General features: G+C 33.2%; 2 protein-coding genes across 3 annotated transcripts in view; both read left to right on the top strand.

Annotated features, from left to right (window-relative positions):
- Window positions 1-315: 315 nt before the first annotated feature.
- Window positions 316-3,398, top strand: LOC119830864 (COP9 signalosome complex subunit 7b). The gene is made up of 4 exons (XM_038354035.1): window positions 316-666; window positions 1,049-1,301; window positions 2,407-2,627; window positions 3,186-3,398. The coding sequence occupies exons 1-4, from the start codon at window positions 472-474 to the stop codon at window positions 3,336-3,338; spliced, it is 822 nt and encodes a 273-aa protein (XP_038209963.1). The 5' UTR covers window positions 316-471; the 3' UTR covers window positions 3,339-3,398.
- Window positions 3,399-4,326: 928 nt separating this feature from the next.
- The window catches only part of LOC119830681 (protein yippee-like CG15309), a 69,541-nt gene continuing 56,395 nt past the window's right edge, over window positions 4,327-17,472 (top strand). The window contains exon 1 of one of the 2 annotated variants that reach the window (XM_038353766.1): window positions 4,327-4,667. The gene's annotated coding sequence lies outside the window, so the exon portion shown is untranslated. The remainder of the gene's footprint in view (window positions 4,668-17,472) is intronic. The other variant, XM_038353770.1, reaches the window with a different exon arrangement.

Raw genomic sequence — 17,472 nt, 5'->3', positions numbered from 1 at the left:
GTAGCATAAATGTTGATATATGTTGAAAACAAATTTTTTTTTGTTAATCCAGAAAGTGGAGTAACTAAAAATTACAGTATTACACACGGAAAGCGATTTTCTATTTCTATTAATTACTAACTTGCCACCCACGGCTTTGCCTGATACAGTAGATTTTCCTGGCACGGTACTGTGCTTTCTCGGTTCACACGTCTTTATCCCAAATTTCATCATAATCGGTATAGTGGTTTAAGGACTATAACCATTTTATTTCAAACATCCTAGGTAGATTTTATCTGTACCTATGTGATGAAAAATGATAAAACTGAAAACGAATTTGACATTACTGTCAAAATGTCATTAACAGAAAACATTTTGTGAAGATAATAAATTGTTAATAATTATTGTCAACATCTTTAATATTTTCCATTATTTTAAATTGCATCAATTGTATTATTGAGATTCGTTCTATACTATAATCACGCAATCACTATGAACCCTATGTCGATGGATAGGGACGAGCCATCTTCTCTTCTATCAGTAGCAACAAATCACCCTCTAGAACAATTTGTACTACTAGCAAAAGGCGCTAAAGGATCAGGATGCGCAGAATTAATCAAACAAGTGCTCGAAGCACCAGGGGTACATGTATTTGGGGAGTTATTAGAAATGCCAAATATAAAAGAGGTTAGTTTTCTTTGTGTTTTACTGTTCGAATGTTATTTCAAGTAAATTTTACCGTAAGAATTAGCCAAATATGTACATTTATTACTATTCTTTGTACTACATTATGATTACTAAAGAAAGCTTGCAGAGTTTTCTACAAGTCTCATCGATTTGTAGAATTTGCATTGAAATATGACACAGTCGTACTTACATTTACCTGGTTTAAAATAGTTAACATATGAAAAAGGATTATATAGAAAGCTATTGAGTGAAAATACAAAGAAGAAAATTATTTGACTTAAAGCTTAACCAAATAATTAGAAAATACACTTACATATTATGAAATAGTAATTAACATACACAAAAAAACATGTATCTACCTACCTAAAACTTTCAATTACAGCTTGAAACTGGACCCTACGCTAAGCATTTGAAAACACTCAACTTATTTGCATACGGTACTTATAAGGACTACCTTGAAAATAAATCGGAATACTTGGAGCTAACTCCCGCACAGTGCAAGAAGCTGCAACATCTCACAATCGCCACTTTAGCTACGCAAGAAAAATGTATCCCATATAGTGTACTGCTTAAAGAATTGGACATCAAAAATGTTAGGGATTTAGAGGATTTAATTATAGAAGCAATATATGCAGGTATGTGACTTATAAATATTATTACATTTATGTTTTTAATAATAAAATTAGTATAAGGTACTATCAGCAATAAAACAACACATTTTATATAGTATTTCCTTATTTATACATTGTTCTTTTACTCCATTTTTGTCCATTGGCAGCTGTAACAAATATACAGTGGTAAATGTGTTATTGTTTTGTTCCATTTGGCCTATTGCCTCTTCATGTAGCATGTCCATTTCCATTTATGTTTCCTTATCTTTAGAGTTATGTCCAGAATTGTTTTCTTACCTTTGACATTTGTTACCAACACATCAAAATATTGGACTCAAATGTGGAAAAGACCATTTGGAATCCTTTCATATTTCACTTTGTAATTATCTGATAAAAATCTTATTTGAGTAACAATGAATGAGTAACACTCATTCAAATGTTTTGTAAAATTCTATGTATTCTGTTCATCATTATTATCTTTTAAGTAAACAATCCCCAGCTACTGCCAAGTCATTTTAGTATTGTACTAGCAAACTGCCCCAGCTTTGCATGGGTGGAATTGTGAACATTGCCAACAGCCTTCCTCTTGAATTACTATCCAACCTGCATGAAATTTACATTACATAGTTTTAAAGATTTAAACAAACATAGTGGCATACAATGTTGATAAAGCTGCTTCATAAACACAAGCTTAGAATTATTACTATTATTTCTTTTTATACAAACTGTCTCGACAAACTAAACACGATAATCAGAATAAACCAACATAATGCTGGTATTTACTGAATTAATAAAGCTATACATATACAAACATTACAAGGATTCTTTGTGAAACTTTTTGTTGCTGCTCAGATCCTATTGGTTGTAGCATGATGTTTATACATAGCCTTATATAGCTATCTCAATTAATGGACAATTTATCAGCCAAGGAAATAAACTATTTGAGTTTATCCCTACATACTTTTTATCTTCGCGCCTAAGCCACTGAACCAATTTGGTACAGGGATAGTGATAATTTTAGTCAAGAATATCCCACGGGAATGGAAACTGTCTGGGGAAAAACTTTGATGCTCTTTATTTACCATGTGGATGAAACCTGGAAATTTATAAAAAAAAAAATTCTCTTCAGATATAATTCACGGCAAACTCGACCAAGAGTGCAAACGTGTGGAAGTAGATGTGGCCCTCGGACGTGACGCGAGGCAAGAGGATGCCGCGGCGATCGCCGATGTGCTAGCCGACTGGTGCAACGCTTGCGAAGCCGTTCTCATATCGGTCGACAGGCATATTGTGAGAGCCAACAATCATAAGCAGAGGGCTATAAGACACCAGCAAGGGATAGACCAGGAGGTACTGTATAATTTATGTTACATGTTGCTGTTCTATCAAGCAGTTCTGTTGTAAGATTGTTCAATTAAACCCTTTTATTCCACTTATCCTACTTCCTACTAATATTAGGTATAAACACGAAAGCATGTAAGTATGGATGGATGTATGGATGTTTGTTACTCTTTTATGCAAAAACTACTGAACCGATTGCAATGAAATTTGGTATATAGATAGCTGGATAACTGGAATAACACATTTTTCATTTATCCCTTCCTACGGGATACAGACTTACGCGGGTGAAACCACAGAGCGCAGCTAATTATATAATAATTATTATGATGATTAAAAAATCATTAGTCATTTTGTTATTATATGTTACACTCAAAAACGAAAATGTTGATAAAGTGAATAAATAGCTAACAATGTGTTGTGATTGCAGTAAGAAAGCCACACAGCCATACACACATATCTTAATTATGTTAACAATACACGAAAAAGTAAATTACCATAAATCTTTCCAACTATTCTAAATTCTGAATTCTAAATATAATTGTATTTAAAAGTGTAAAATTTCCACAGATAATGTACATAAAGAAAACACTCAAAACACAAGCTGAGAATGACGAATCGGCTCCCGGTGGCGGCAGCGAGTCCCACTCTGCGCCAAAGAAGAACTCTGGTAAAGGGAAAACACCGCGCAATTCGGCGAAGTTCTGGCAGAAAACCACATAACGTTCATAACATGTATATAATATAACTTGTGATATAATAAAAACTTAAGTACTGATTGCATGTGGTTGTGTATGTTTTATTTAGCCGCTCATTTGGTATAATTTTTTTGTAAGCGTCAATGACAAACCCTCAAAACACTAAATTCCATTAAGCAGTTCTTGAGTGGAGCTACTGACCCTATTTAAAAAAAAATATAATGTAGGTATAGGTATACAGTGTGTTTACCGATATAATAATGTATATACCAAGAAGTAATACATGTGAGTCTTTTCACTCGTCATTTCTTTCCTTTTACATATTATGTATGTAAAATAATGATTTAAATCATTTATAATGAGTCGATGTTATTTCATTAATTTATAAGTGTAAGTGTAAATTTCATTAATTTATATTTATAAATTTTATGAAGTGACATCCAGTAATGTATTATTTTAAATAATATCAAGTTTCTAGTCTATGCCTTAGATTTTTTGACTTTTTTACAATAACCAATTACTATTACTTTATAAGAAACTTTGTCTTCAATTATCATAGTGCATGGATACAGGTCAATTGGAATAAATATGTTGCCACCTCCTAAATATTTCCCTATAATTTTGGTAATATAATAAAAAACTTTTTGTATTTTATACATTTTTTTAATTGATATTTTTTTATTTTAAATATATTAATAAAAAAAATTCCTTTCACCTTTCTTTGTATGAATGTATATCTATAAAACCTGAATATGAATCATTAATTACAGTTTAAGAATAATCTGATTTGATAAATTATTACATGTCGATAAATTTACAATCCGACAATGTTTTTACAATTTTTATCAATATTTTCCCCATGTGTACAAGGGAAATTTCATAATTGAGATGCAGAAACACCTGACATTACTGTCAAATGATAGAGGGAGACAGAAAAGAATGCGATGCACCGTTCTAGGCTAGTGATAGAGACAAAAAATAGTACGAAACAAAATAACGAGTTTGCTTTCTCAGCCGCCTGTTTTTGACGCAGCAGCGCAATTAAAGTGCGCAGGCAGTGCAACGATTATCACGTTCGCAGGCCACTGAAAAGTGATGTAAATAACACGTAAAAGCCTTATCATTGTAAACATAGACTATACAGTACTTACAAAATCAATATTTTCCCCAATAATCGTGTCGTGATTGTTTGGAAGTCCATAACACTCGCATAGTGAAAACTACGACACAAGTGATATTGACTTATGTAAAATGAATCCGTGATACTCAACGAAACAAAGACAATTACATAAAAAGACATTCGTTTCGAGGAGCATAATAATTCGAGTGTCTTCTGTATTGGATGAACAGAAAGGCAAGTATGCCCATTGTTAGGAGTTCACCTTTCACGGACGGATTCATGGTCACTAATGTTTTGCGCTCGAAATAATCATTTCACAACATATTTCATAGCTATAAATTATATTTATAGCTCGCCCAATGCTCCATTACGCTACAGAATTAGTAACACATTAGCTTTAGATAATAGGTTTATTGAATCGATACGAAATACAAACAGGAGAGCATACATATCTGTACGGTGTGTTGGTATATCTCCTATCTTTGTTGTTGAGACAGTCAGCTGTTTAAGCAGCGCGCGGGAGGGGTAGGGACCGGTTTGACTGGTCGGGCGCCTATGCCGTGTATTATTATTTATTCCCCTTACGTATTGCAAAGTGCATTAACACAATTTCTTGTATGTCTCGAGTTGAAGATAAATTGGCTCGTGTCGCTTTTGTTGGTCAGAATAGAATTCGGATTTCGTCTTTGCATGCGATACAATGATGCTTTATGCGTTGATACACGGTCAATTAATTGCTGAAGAGTAATTGTAACTGGACGTTTGCCTGACTAGTGACTACAATGCCAATGTCACGTGTTGTTTACGAGTATGTTTTGCATGATAAGCTATAAAATCTTTATTTACTTAATAAAATGGTAATCTACTTAAGCTCGCCAGTAGCATCCAGAATATAGTAACAATTTTGCACTTACATATCTCACATAACTGTTTTTAACTAAAAAGTTACCGCATTCAAAATGTCAGCGGGGGCACCAGCTCTCATAATCATCAAAATCGGTTGACCCAGTCAAAAGTTATCAAATAACAAAACAAAAAAAAGAGCATTAATAGGACCAGTAATTTGTGAATCGATGATAAAAAAAGTATTGTAAAAGAAAAAATACAAATTGCATACCATAATCTAGGAGCACGTTGTGAGCTATGAATAATTTAATCGGTTATCTACCGATCTATATAAACTTGCCATCCATTAATCAAATGAAAGTATGTAGCTACCTTTACGCCCATTTAGATTTAACAGTTAACGAAACACATTGACTGTAGGTATGTGGTCAACAAGCTTAATTAAACCCAACATTCATTATATCAGCATAAATAATATTTTGAAAGTACATGGGCAGATTGTCTAAAACGTTAAATAATACTCGCAACATTAATAGGACCAGTAATTTGTGAATCGATGATAAAAAAAGTATTGTAAAAGAAAAAATACAAATTGCATACCATAATCTAGGAGCACGTTGTGAGCTATGAATAATTTAATCGGTTATCTACCGATCTATATAAACTTACCATCCATTAACCAAATGAAAGTATGTAGCTACATTTACGCCCATTTAGATTTAACATTTAACGAAACACATTGACTGTAGGTATGTGGTCAACAAGCTTAATTTAACCCAACATTTATTATATCAGCATAAATAATATTTTGAAAGTACATGGGCAGATTTTCCAAAACGTTAAATAATACTCGCAACATTAGGTATGATTATCTCCATTATCTCATATCTATTCGAATTGATCCATTGCTAGCGGCGTTATACCACCTTTATCAGGTTCTCTGTCCATCAAGTCCGATGGTCTTGAGTCTTGACAGTTCTGGGCGAACTTGCTGTATGTAAGCCAAAGGGTCATTAAGAATTATAAAGCGAAACCATACAAGTCATTAAACATTCAAGAACCTACTTTTATACACACCAATAAAATAGAAGACGATGTATTCCGTATTCGTATTCCATAAAAATACCAACTTAACTCGTAAAATTTTATACACATCGGCATATATGTTTACGTAGTACCTACCAATGGTCCTCGCAACACAGCTTAGCTGCTCCGGGTTATCTTAACCGTGATCTAAAACACACAGCGCATATCACGTTTCAATACGTACCTAAACGAGTTGAAGCTGTATTGTTCTAGCCCAGTCGACCCTCAGGTCACGAACTAAGCCGGTATATATGCGTATATATAAGGTTTCATAATAGGATGCATAGGGCTGATCACTGCATACAATTTATTGGCCTGTGGGTTAAACCAGGCATTACGACGCTTCCCGCGTGGCCCTAATATAGGCTTAACATCCATTCGCATGAAATACTGACCCAGTTGTTTATATGAACATTCAATTTAATTGGTTTATGTTTAACGGTAGATAGTATGCTTAAAATTTACATAGTGGATGTCACTGGTAGTTTTGGTATGTAAGATATCCGGTTCAATATTGTAAATGAAAAAAGCTCATTGTAGGTACAATAGCGGGTAAATAACGCCTTTGAACTCGCAATAATGCCTGAAGCCTATAACCGCGTCAAATTAAATCGAATTTGATTGTTCGCTTCCAAAAAGAATTCCAACAGCCACGTACACGTGGCTTTTTTATGTGGATTCATTTTAAGCATTTTAACTAGCATCAATTTATTCTGACCTTAGTACGTGGTATTCTTCTTTTTAATAGACTTAAAAATAGGAGAAGGTTACAACAATTTTCTTAACAGAGCAAACCAATTTTGATGATTCCTTTTTAAACGAAAGGTGAGGCTTTCTTATGTCCAAATTAAACTTCTTCCAGATCGTAGGGGTAGCGATGCGTGTTTTAGTATTGGACTATTTTAATGATCTGTGGTATTGTCAAACGTCATCACTAAGTGAAAAATATAAGGCCTTTTACGTAAGATTAAATTAAAACCACAATAAAAACGTATATATAGCTACCCAGTAGGTACCCAGTAGGTGCAGCATTACGGTTAACGTCTGTGATAGCCATTGAAGTCTCGCCGTGAAATAAAACCGAGTATAAATTAAGTTGTCGGCGGAGTTCCATGAACATTCTGCGGTTTTCTTTTAAATTCAACCACAATACAACGAAACGCTTTGAGCGCGCACGCTCATATTTCTTCCACTCCTATTGTTACCAGTTACCACCTGATATTATTATTTACGCAGGGCAACGAACCTGTCTCTATAAGAACATTGTAGCAAGCTAAGAACGAAGTGGAAATAGTAACAATACTTTGTCCTTTTACTGTTTTATTCAGTCGCGGCACGCTCGCAAAGGAAAAGAGAATTCTTAGACCCTTGCTTATGTTTAACAGCTCATTGCGAAGATGTACAGCTTTAAGATATAATTGAAAAAATAATGTGCAAAGTGGCTTCATTAACTGTTGTTCGAAGACATTAACAAACCTATATAGCTACCTATATTTTTCTATGCCTATTTATTATTTTTTGCAACTTTAATTCAGTTATTTACTTTAGAGTAAAATTATTTATTTATATTTTATTATTTTTGTTTTATTAACTCCATTGTATTAGTTTTACGAAAGCAAAAGTTACAAATGATATTGTGATGAATCACGTTATTAATTTACATAGCAAGCTTTAAACGAAATGATCTGTCTAGCATTTTATTGTCTTCTGAATTGCGTATCATTGCTAAATTCGTCCTACGCGCAGTTCAATGACCCGAAAATGGCGATACGTATTTACTTTACTATTTAAAGATTCCTGTCATTTAAACAGAAATATTTATATGTTATAAGATAGATCTCTCTGTCTTCCATTACTCATAGAGTACAAATACTAGACTTATTAAATTTGATTTTGTTGATTAAAACTTAAAATCACAATAAAACACAGGCAATGTTTAAAGATATGAATTAAATCGTTTACAGTATTTTAGGATGTGTAAATGGCAACAATAAAGTGTTCAAGATATAATTTTTTAAAAATGTATGTGAAATTAAAAATATGAAACAATCGACTTGTGAATCGTATAATCATATTGACTTTGAGCTGGCTAATTTGAGTCTCCGTTAATAAAGTTAAATATTTCCGCAACGGTTGGGTTTCAGGCATATTCCCAGGATAAATGGATTACAATTTGACTGGACGCGAATATGAAGTTACGTTTAATATTGTATTGTTGTACTATAAAGTAGTAATCTATATACTAGTGTGTTATAAAATATGTGAAAGTCTATCTGTGTGAGATTTTTTTTAATAAAAATAAAGTGATTGCGAGACGGGATTCGAACCCGCGTCATTTCGCCAAACCGTATAGGCGTAGCTACACATCCGTGATCCCGCCTCAGCAAAGCACATGAAACCGGAAGCTCTAGGGCAAAACGATGCGGGTTTGAGTTCCCCATTTCAATGCTATAAAACTAAAAATTAAAGATATTGATGAAATTTGACATGAAAATGTAAATGCGTCTTTTTATAAATCAACAAAAACATGAATAGGTAGGTATCTATTTCTATAGTTTTTTCATTTGGTCTGGTTATGAAAATGAATGAAATGATTTTTTTTATTTATGAAGCATAAATAAAAAGCTTTGAAGAGGAAGTCGTAAGAGAATGTTGGTTTTATAGAATAAGAATAAAAATTTTGGGTTTTATATAATGCAGATACTAATACAACATTATATTATCTGTGATACAGATATTGTAAAACCATGAAATATATTTATTCGTAATTTACATATGCCAACCATTGTAATATTTCAAAGAGATCAAGAAATTCTACATCTATTTTCAAATCCGTTAATCAGTATTTCTGAAGCAATACAAAATATTTTATAGATATACTACTTGTACTTATTTCTTTATTCTGTGGCAATACCAAGTAACATTTTCAGGTTCGTTGAATTATTATCAAAAAATTTACCATGAAATTCGATTCGAGTTTGATTGGAGTAAAGGAGCTTCTCTTTCTAACTCGCGTATATAATTGGGAAATAGTCAAATTTAGTTCGGAAATGAGGTCTTATTTATTTTATGCGCACTAAAGTTTGGATAAACATTACACGGTAGTTTATTTAACGTTTGAAAGCCAAGAAACTGGGACGTGTTATCTTCGTGCTTCCTCTTGCAACATTGTGTTGCATTAGATACACAATAGTCAATTTAGTAGGTACCTACATATTGTTTTACGTAATGATTATATGTTACATTCATTTAACCGCTAATATTTTCTTTTATAACCGTTTATTATATGATGTTTCCTTTACATTAATAATAAATATTTAGCAAATATTTTCTGGTGTTATTTATTCAAGGTTTTGCTTTGATAAACTTTTATTGATCGCATGATAAGCTATTCTATTGAATTTCCATTGATACCCGAAACAGTATTGTCATCATCAAATAAATTTTGAGCGCCATAAATGGAATCTTTTCCAAAATAATATGTTTACTCTATATAACAAAATAAGCCTATTTAGCGAATTACTCGCTATTAACTGTCTGACTGATTAGAGTTAACAATGTTTACAAAGTATTTTGCCAGCTGAAACCTATGTAGTTAAATCTGGTTTGATGGAGGAGTAATAAAAAATTCAACTCGGAGAGTGATGTCCATATTGATGGATCTTGTTCTCCAATACCTGCATATGATTGATGCATATATTTCAATAGTTGCACCATCACACGTGCCAGAATCGACTATAGTTATCAAACCTAATGACGGGTTTAATAACACGATTTCACGAGTAAACTGTAGATGAAGAGTCAATCAGATCAGGTGGCAATATGTCTGTTGCCTTTCAGTGTTCACCAAGAAATTGATGTATAGGTAATGAAGCAACGATTACGGTCTTGATTGTCCCAATTAGCATTTAAAATATAATAATACTGTTCAAAGAATTCAATCACAAAGTCTAAATTGTAGCAGAGTATACAACCCTTTTAAGTGACTTCTGTTTAGCATGACAATATGTTAATATCTTAACAATAATATTCCTTTGATTCAGTACATTTATGTACTTATTTACTTTTTAATAGAATCTAGCCATTTGCCTTATAATAGAATTAACAAGACATCGTTATAATACACGGATGGGTAATTTGCATTAACATTTAATCATGTTATAATCGTCGATGTTACCATATCCGTATGATGAATGGTATGTGTCCTTTACAGTTAGTGCAGGTGCCCTACAATCAGCCCGTAATACACGTGTCGGAGTTGCACACATGCCCTACTTCCGAAGGATATTGAAATGTGTACAAACACGGTATAAATCTGCAAACTTAATTGGTACCGTAGTTTCCCGGTAAGTGTTCCATGCGACATAGCCCCGGGAAAACGTTCAACAAATTACTTTGGCTTCAGTGATCGGATTAGTTTGTTTGTGCGTAATAGTGTTGAAGTATATGAAGATTTAATATGTTGGTGTTATGCTGAAATTAAATATTATACAATAAACGAAGTCTGCTCTTCTTAAACGACATAAATATACGAATACGATGCTTATATATCTGCATGTATGCACCATGCAAAGTGTTACACAGCATTGCCACCATAAAATATGACTCTAAAAGCTTCATCTTCACTCTTGTTTATCTCTGTAAAGGAAGGAGGTTGGCTAAAGATATGTTTATAAGCCTAACTTTAGAGCGTGTTCCATTTCAAAGTATTGCGTAGTGTACATCCTTATAGGTCTCGCTAAAGTGTTGCACAACTGCTTATGCAAAGGCAGTACTCGCCCAGTGTTTTTATATACCACCCATTGTTAAGATCATATTACTCTTTTTGATTCGTGGCTTGTGGGAAAACATTCGGGCTATTGTGGCCGGCCTTCCGAGAAATGGATATCCATCATGGAACATCATAATTAGTTTGCAAAAACGTAGCAACAAAGTAAACTTTCATTTTGAATTTATGAATTGGCCGCGCTGCTACTGCGCCATTTTTTGTTCGTAACTTTTGGCGGTTAACCTGTGATTTTTAGCGTAATTAGTTTGAAGTTGTAATAGTTGCAGTTTTTAAAATAACTTCTGTTCTGCACAGGTTTCGATGTAATCACTATAATCTGCTGAATGGAAGTTAGTTAATTATATTAGAAACATATTACCATTGATATATGAATTAAAATTTTGTATATCAATCGTGATAATATGCACGTGTATCTATATTTTCGTCGCCCTACTAAAATGTTTCTCGTCAAATATTGTCCTATGTCCAATATTGAGTTAAAAAAAAAAATCTGTACGAAACTATTTTAGTATTGAATAATTGGATTTTTGTAAAAAATAGAGATAAAATCCGAACAACGTTAAGAGCTTCGATACCGGCTGTAGCTCAGTGCTCACTAATAGGATATCTAGGGCAATTGTGATCGATTGCTTGTGAAATTGGACTCCACTCAACACTGCGCTGAAAATTAGCAAATAACTAAAATCGAGTGATACTGACGATAATATTTGCTAATCTGAGAGCATTGATTTATTGTCTTTTAAATAAATTCATAAAAATATCTTTCTTAACATAACATTAAATATTGCAGAAACAGCTGACGAAAATTATAATCATGCAATTTAGTATGTACGTTTTTCAATAATGCTATACCTTGTACCTTGTTTTGTGTTGTAATGTACCTTGTTCATGATTGACGTTCATAGTATAGTGTCTAAAGTAATACAGACCATTTTATATTAGGTATATATTTCTCCATAAACTCAAATTAAACTACTATGTTTAATACGATACTGTTTATTATTGTTGCAAACACTTAGGCTTTCTATACCGTCATATGTCTATCCACTGACTGAATTAGCATTGCCAAACTTTATTATTTCCTAGAGCAAAAGCAGATATTGTTTACTCGTTGGGTTCTCAATAATTTTACATGGTCTTGGAATTACGACGAACCACTCCGTTACTCGCAACAGTTTGAGCAAATAAATAGCTGCGATTTACAAGCACTTACAGTACTAGCTTGGGTAACTGTTTTATTTGACACATTGCTATGAAAACGGCGTGGGTACGAATTGATGGGTCATGTCTCTTCAGTCGTTTAGATGATGATTAATAGTTTTACAGCCGGTTAGGATGCAACGTAACTCATGTGTGTGATCCTACCAGAGAATAACGTAATTTTAATTGACTCTTTTTGTGAATTGATTGAAAGAATAAACCTGCTAAGTGTACTTAATATAGATATAAATCGCAGAAAAAAGGTCAGTAATCTAATCTTCCTATCAATTAACTGATTAATTCAAAAAACTTAACTGTGTATAAGATTCTTGACTAACTTCTTCTATATTTGAGAGTTTTACCAATGCAAAGTCATCAGAATTGCGTAGGTGTAGATACTTAATATTGACCATTCATCGGGTTGGTATATCCGCAAATATTTGGCCGCAGCGTTCAGTTTTGTATTTGGCACCAGCTCTGTGAGTCACTCAATGTTGTGTGAACAATTGCTACTGTTTTTCTTGTTATGTATTGCTTGTTAGTCGATATTACTGTTATTATGTTTTGCTAAAAGTCAACTACGTATTTATAACTGAAAAATTAACACAATTCTAAAGATAACCCGTATATGGCAAGTGGGTACTATCGCATGTTTGCAGTCGAAGGCACAACCGTTAAATGTGGTGATAATATACATGTGCAGGTAATAATAACTTTTTCGTACTCTAGTTTTAGTAATATTTTTAACGGTTGACACAAAGAAACCATTCGAAATATATTGCAACGCGACGTGCGACAATATAACCATCAATTTGGCGGCCATAATAATTCCGTTTTAATGAAAGTCTGTAAGAGTTGTCTTAATTAAAACTCAGTATGCTTTTTATGGGCGATTCTTTGTTGCATGTTCTGTGGAGAATTTCCAATGAATAGTTTCTAATATAAAGCTATTTCGCTTTTATTTTTTACAGTACGAGCTATGTGTACATTGATGTAGATAATCATAGCGTATCGCAGGGAGTTTCATTAGAATTTTTGCATATAATTATGAATGGGAGTAATCATAATGAGAAAGTGTGCCGATGTTTAGCATATTTCAATGTTGATAATGACGCATGTGCAGATTGGTTGTTAATACATTTTCAGCCATTAATATTATGGTATAGCATTAGACGTATGATGATGGTACAGTCTTTTCTACGAGATTAATTTGTCAATTGTTAGTTGATCCTGTTGTCTATCGATCTACTTCATCTATCCACCCGTCCACTACAACAGCCACTTTAGTTACTGAAAGTAAAAGAATATGTATACTTTTTAACTTTTGTAGTAATCTCAATTAACTACCATTAAATTCAAATTTCATTTCGATTTGTGGAATATATGTAGTGATCGTAGTGAAGAAGGTGAAGGTATCTAAAATATCCTGAAGTTCTCTGGAAGTCGAATTATTAAGTTAGTGTACGGCGTAAAACTAGCAAATTTGAAATACGTCATTATTGATCAAGCAAGTAAAATACGAAATATGTTTTAAATTAGCTCTTTTATATGTTTTGTAGGCTTTTATCTCATGTAATATACCTATAATAATATGTAGTAGTTATTAGCTAGCCTTGGTGTGACCTAAATCTAACAAAGAATCAGTCAAGTGTGATACAATAGCAAGTCTTAGAATAATAGAACTTATTATTATCAATTTCCACATGGCTTGAATGCTAGTCATTCGCAGCTGCACATTCAGATCCAACCGATCATTAACTGATCTCAGTCACATGCACGGGTCATTAGTAATGAACAAAGTATGCATTCATGTTTGTGTAGGTATTTAAAGGTGCTACTAAATTTATGGACGTCTTATACTTCTTTTACTGTATTAATGTTGCTAGACCAAATTATGTCTTGTTACATAAGTGATTTTAGATTTATAGATATGCAAGTTTTAAATTTTCTTAATGCATCGCAAATAATTCCATAAGCTTGTTAACGTTTGTATCCTTAACTTATAATTAATGTTTTTGCATAGTTTCGATAGTTGGCAATGTGACATGTGCACCAATTATTCATACCTTACGCACACATCTATTGCCGAACAGCTGGACTTGAAGAATTCGACCCATGCAGTGGTAATGACCTTCTGGGTTACGTAATATGTTGTCATAAAATTCAAAAGTGAAAAGGGTATCGAACGGCAGGGAGTAATAGCCTCGTAAAGCAAAGGTTAACGAATGGAAACCGATTACCTTTATATTATGCATTCACCTGCGTTTATAATTCTATTCATAATCGGTATACATAATTTTCTCGTTGGTGCCTGACCTTTGGTATGTCGTCCGAAATAGACTGACACGTTGTAGGGCTGTTATAAACGTTGGCGTTAATTATTCGAGAGCTTACTTTGATCTTGCCTTGACAAATTTATTTGATTGTGAATCTAAACATTTTTATTGTACGCGATGGTATATATTGGTAAATTGTGTTACGTATTTCGTATTTCTTAATCATTTGCAGGCTTTCTTTTAGAAACCGTGTAATTATAAAGACCATTGATTTTTGTGTCATAGATTAAATATTTTATTATATATCGTTAATAATTTGTTATTTAGTGACAATCTCTTACATCGCAATATCTAGAACATATTATTCGATTCAGTTGTGTTAATTATGCACATAAAATTTAATTCAAATTAATAAAAATCAATTAAATCGTGTCAAAACAAGTGAAATGTAAATGAGAATCAGTTCAAACTTAATAAACTGTGCTATATTTATATTATGTAACAGTTTCGCTAATTTAAACAAGGGAGAAACCTCTTGAAGCACGACCACACTATCTATAAAATCTTCTGTTTTTTGCAAAGGATTGTAGAAAAGCCATTAATCCCACAAGCAACCTGAAGGCATTCATGAGGATTTATTAGGATCAGAGTTACGTTCAGAGCCCTACTGCCGAAATCCAAGCGTATTCAATGTTATACATTTTTTATAAGAGTAGAATATATTTCCACTTGTTTATGAGTAACAGTTACAATAACACTGTACGAAATACCGTTCATGAGAAAATGTATTTAAGCCTGGTTTATTTAAAACGGTGTGAATCGGGCCGCCTTTGCAGAAACAATTATATTCAATGGTTTTTTGAACTCGTAGGTGGGTATATTTGTTCTCGTATTATTTCTGAATGTGGGGCACAGTTTGTGATTTCACAACGTAGCGGCATAAACGGTTATGCCGTAAACGTATAGATCAGTCAATTTCGCGTTTTATATATTAAGATCTAGCCACTCTGTACCTAAATTCTTATTCTGAATTCAAATGTAATACCATCAGTAAATTTCGCGTTTTATATATTAAGAACAAGCCACTCTATAAATTCTTAATCTGAATTCAAATAACCATTAAACATAAGAGTCATTTTAAAAAATTTGGCGTCGCATGTGATCTACAGCGCTCGTGACAAAGTTTTCTCGTTACATGATACGGCGCAACCTAAATGCAAAGGGTGCACCCAATCTGACCCCATGAAACTAGGGCATTACGTCACGTGTACTGATAGTATGCAGCCTCTTGTTTTAACGAAAACTTCCCCCAACCGTTGCTATGCCAAATATAGAACGTATTTGGTGACGTAGTTCTTGTATTGGTTATGTAGCGTTTAAATAGTTTTGAATTATTGTTGTCAGTAATTGAGTCAAGTTTAATATAAAGAGTATTGACTATATTTTGTCCAATCAATGCGAGAAGTTTATATCTATACTAGCTTACCCGGCAAACGCTGTTCTGCCTTACTCTCAAGTAGAGGTATGAAAAATAGGCCGACACGGGAATTTTATATAAAAGATGTCTTCGTAAAATTGTAAACACCGCTAGATTACGATCTCGCGAGATGGCTGCATGTGAGATTGTTATCTGACGAAAATTGGTGATCCATAACTTACTGCTTACAATTTAACGCATTACGACGTTGTGAAATCATTAAATTATAAAATTGAGATTCGATATGATTATGTTAGGTTCGATTCATTTTAAAACAACACAGAAAGGATCCCCGACTTATACCTAGATAATATATATATTTATAAACAAATCAAAATACTAATCAGTGCCATGAATTAAGAATATATACGTCGACCAATTTTGAGAATGATTAAGTACTCTTTATCACTAAGTATATACATAATGCAGGAATAAACTGCATTAATCTCAATTTATTTAATGATTCAGGACCGTTCATCAACCTCGGAACAATAACAAGCTTGCTTCTCATGTCGGATCTCTGCTAAATGTGAATATATCCAAAGAAATGCGGAATTGGCCTCAATTGCTTTTATATGCAATTCGTCAAAGATGAAATATGTTTATGCGCTATTTTAAGATAAAAGTATGGCCACTTATTTCGCATCTCTTGGCCTCGGCCGCTCGTACTCATAAATCGTGCAAGTTAAAGTGCTCTTCGCGTTACCAAGAGAGATCTTATCTACGATTTGCGTACTTCCAAGCTTAATATATCACCGCTTTAAGAATAAGATAGATGAGCTAGACTGTCGATAACAACCATCTAGTTGGATATCATTATAAGCGATCATATCGTGGAATTCATTGTTGCTTATTGGCGTCCGTTCTATCTCTCCTGAAGCATCGTTCTCAGTTATTTATAGGGTTGTATGACGCAAATTGCACGTCGAAACAAGCTCGGCGATCTTGCAGAATGCAGGTATGTCGAGGGAATTAATACACAACATTACTTGGATGAAGCGCTGAAGTTGACATTAATATAGATAGATTTCATTTCTTTATTATGTTCACGCTTGACTACGCATTCATCCATTATTATTTACATAACATATTTATTTATATGACAAGACGATGAAGAGTCTGACAATTTGCTGACTGAATTATCTTTAATTGGACTTAAAGAATTTTTACAAAGCCCTGCACACATTATTTCACCATGTCATCTTCTATAAATGTTGTGTCAACCAATAGATCACAGGCTCATATGAAGTTCGTATGAAATAATTTTCTCCCTAATTGGGTCGCTCGCTACTAGACTACAGGCCCATATAGAAAAAATTACGGGTCATTTGAACCACCAGGTGACCTATCTAGAACGATATAAGA

The sequence above is a fragment of the Zerene cesonia genome, chromosome 12 (assembly GCF_012273895.1).
Source record: "Zerene cesonia ecotype Mississippi chromosome 12, Zerene_cesonia_1.1, whole genome shotgun sequence".
In the NCBI taxonomy this organism is placed as follows: domain Eukaryota; kingdom Metazoa; phylum Arthropoda; class Insecta; order Lepidoptera; family Pieridae; genus Zerene; species Zerene cesonia.
This window is presented reverse-complemented; position numbering and strand designations above follow the sequence as displayed.

Coding starts and splice junctions, on each gene's coding strand:
- LOC119830864 (XM_038354035.1), top strand. CDS start 472: ATGAACCCTATGTCGATGGATAGGGACGAGCCATCTTCTCTTCTATCA. Junction 667..1,048: donor AAATGCCAAATATAAAAGAG/GTTAGTTTTCTT, acceptor TTTCAATTACAG/CTTGAAACTGGACCCTACGC. Junction 2,628..3,185: donor AGCAAGGGATAGACCAGGAG/GTACTGTATAAT, acceptor AAATTTCCACAG/ATAATGTACATAAAGAAAAC.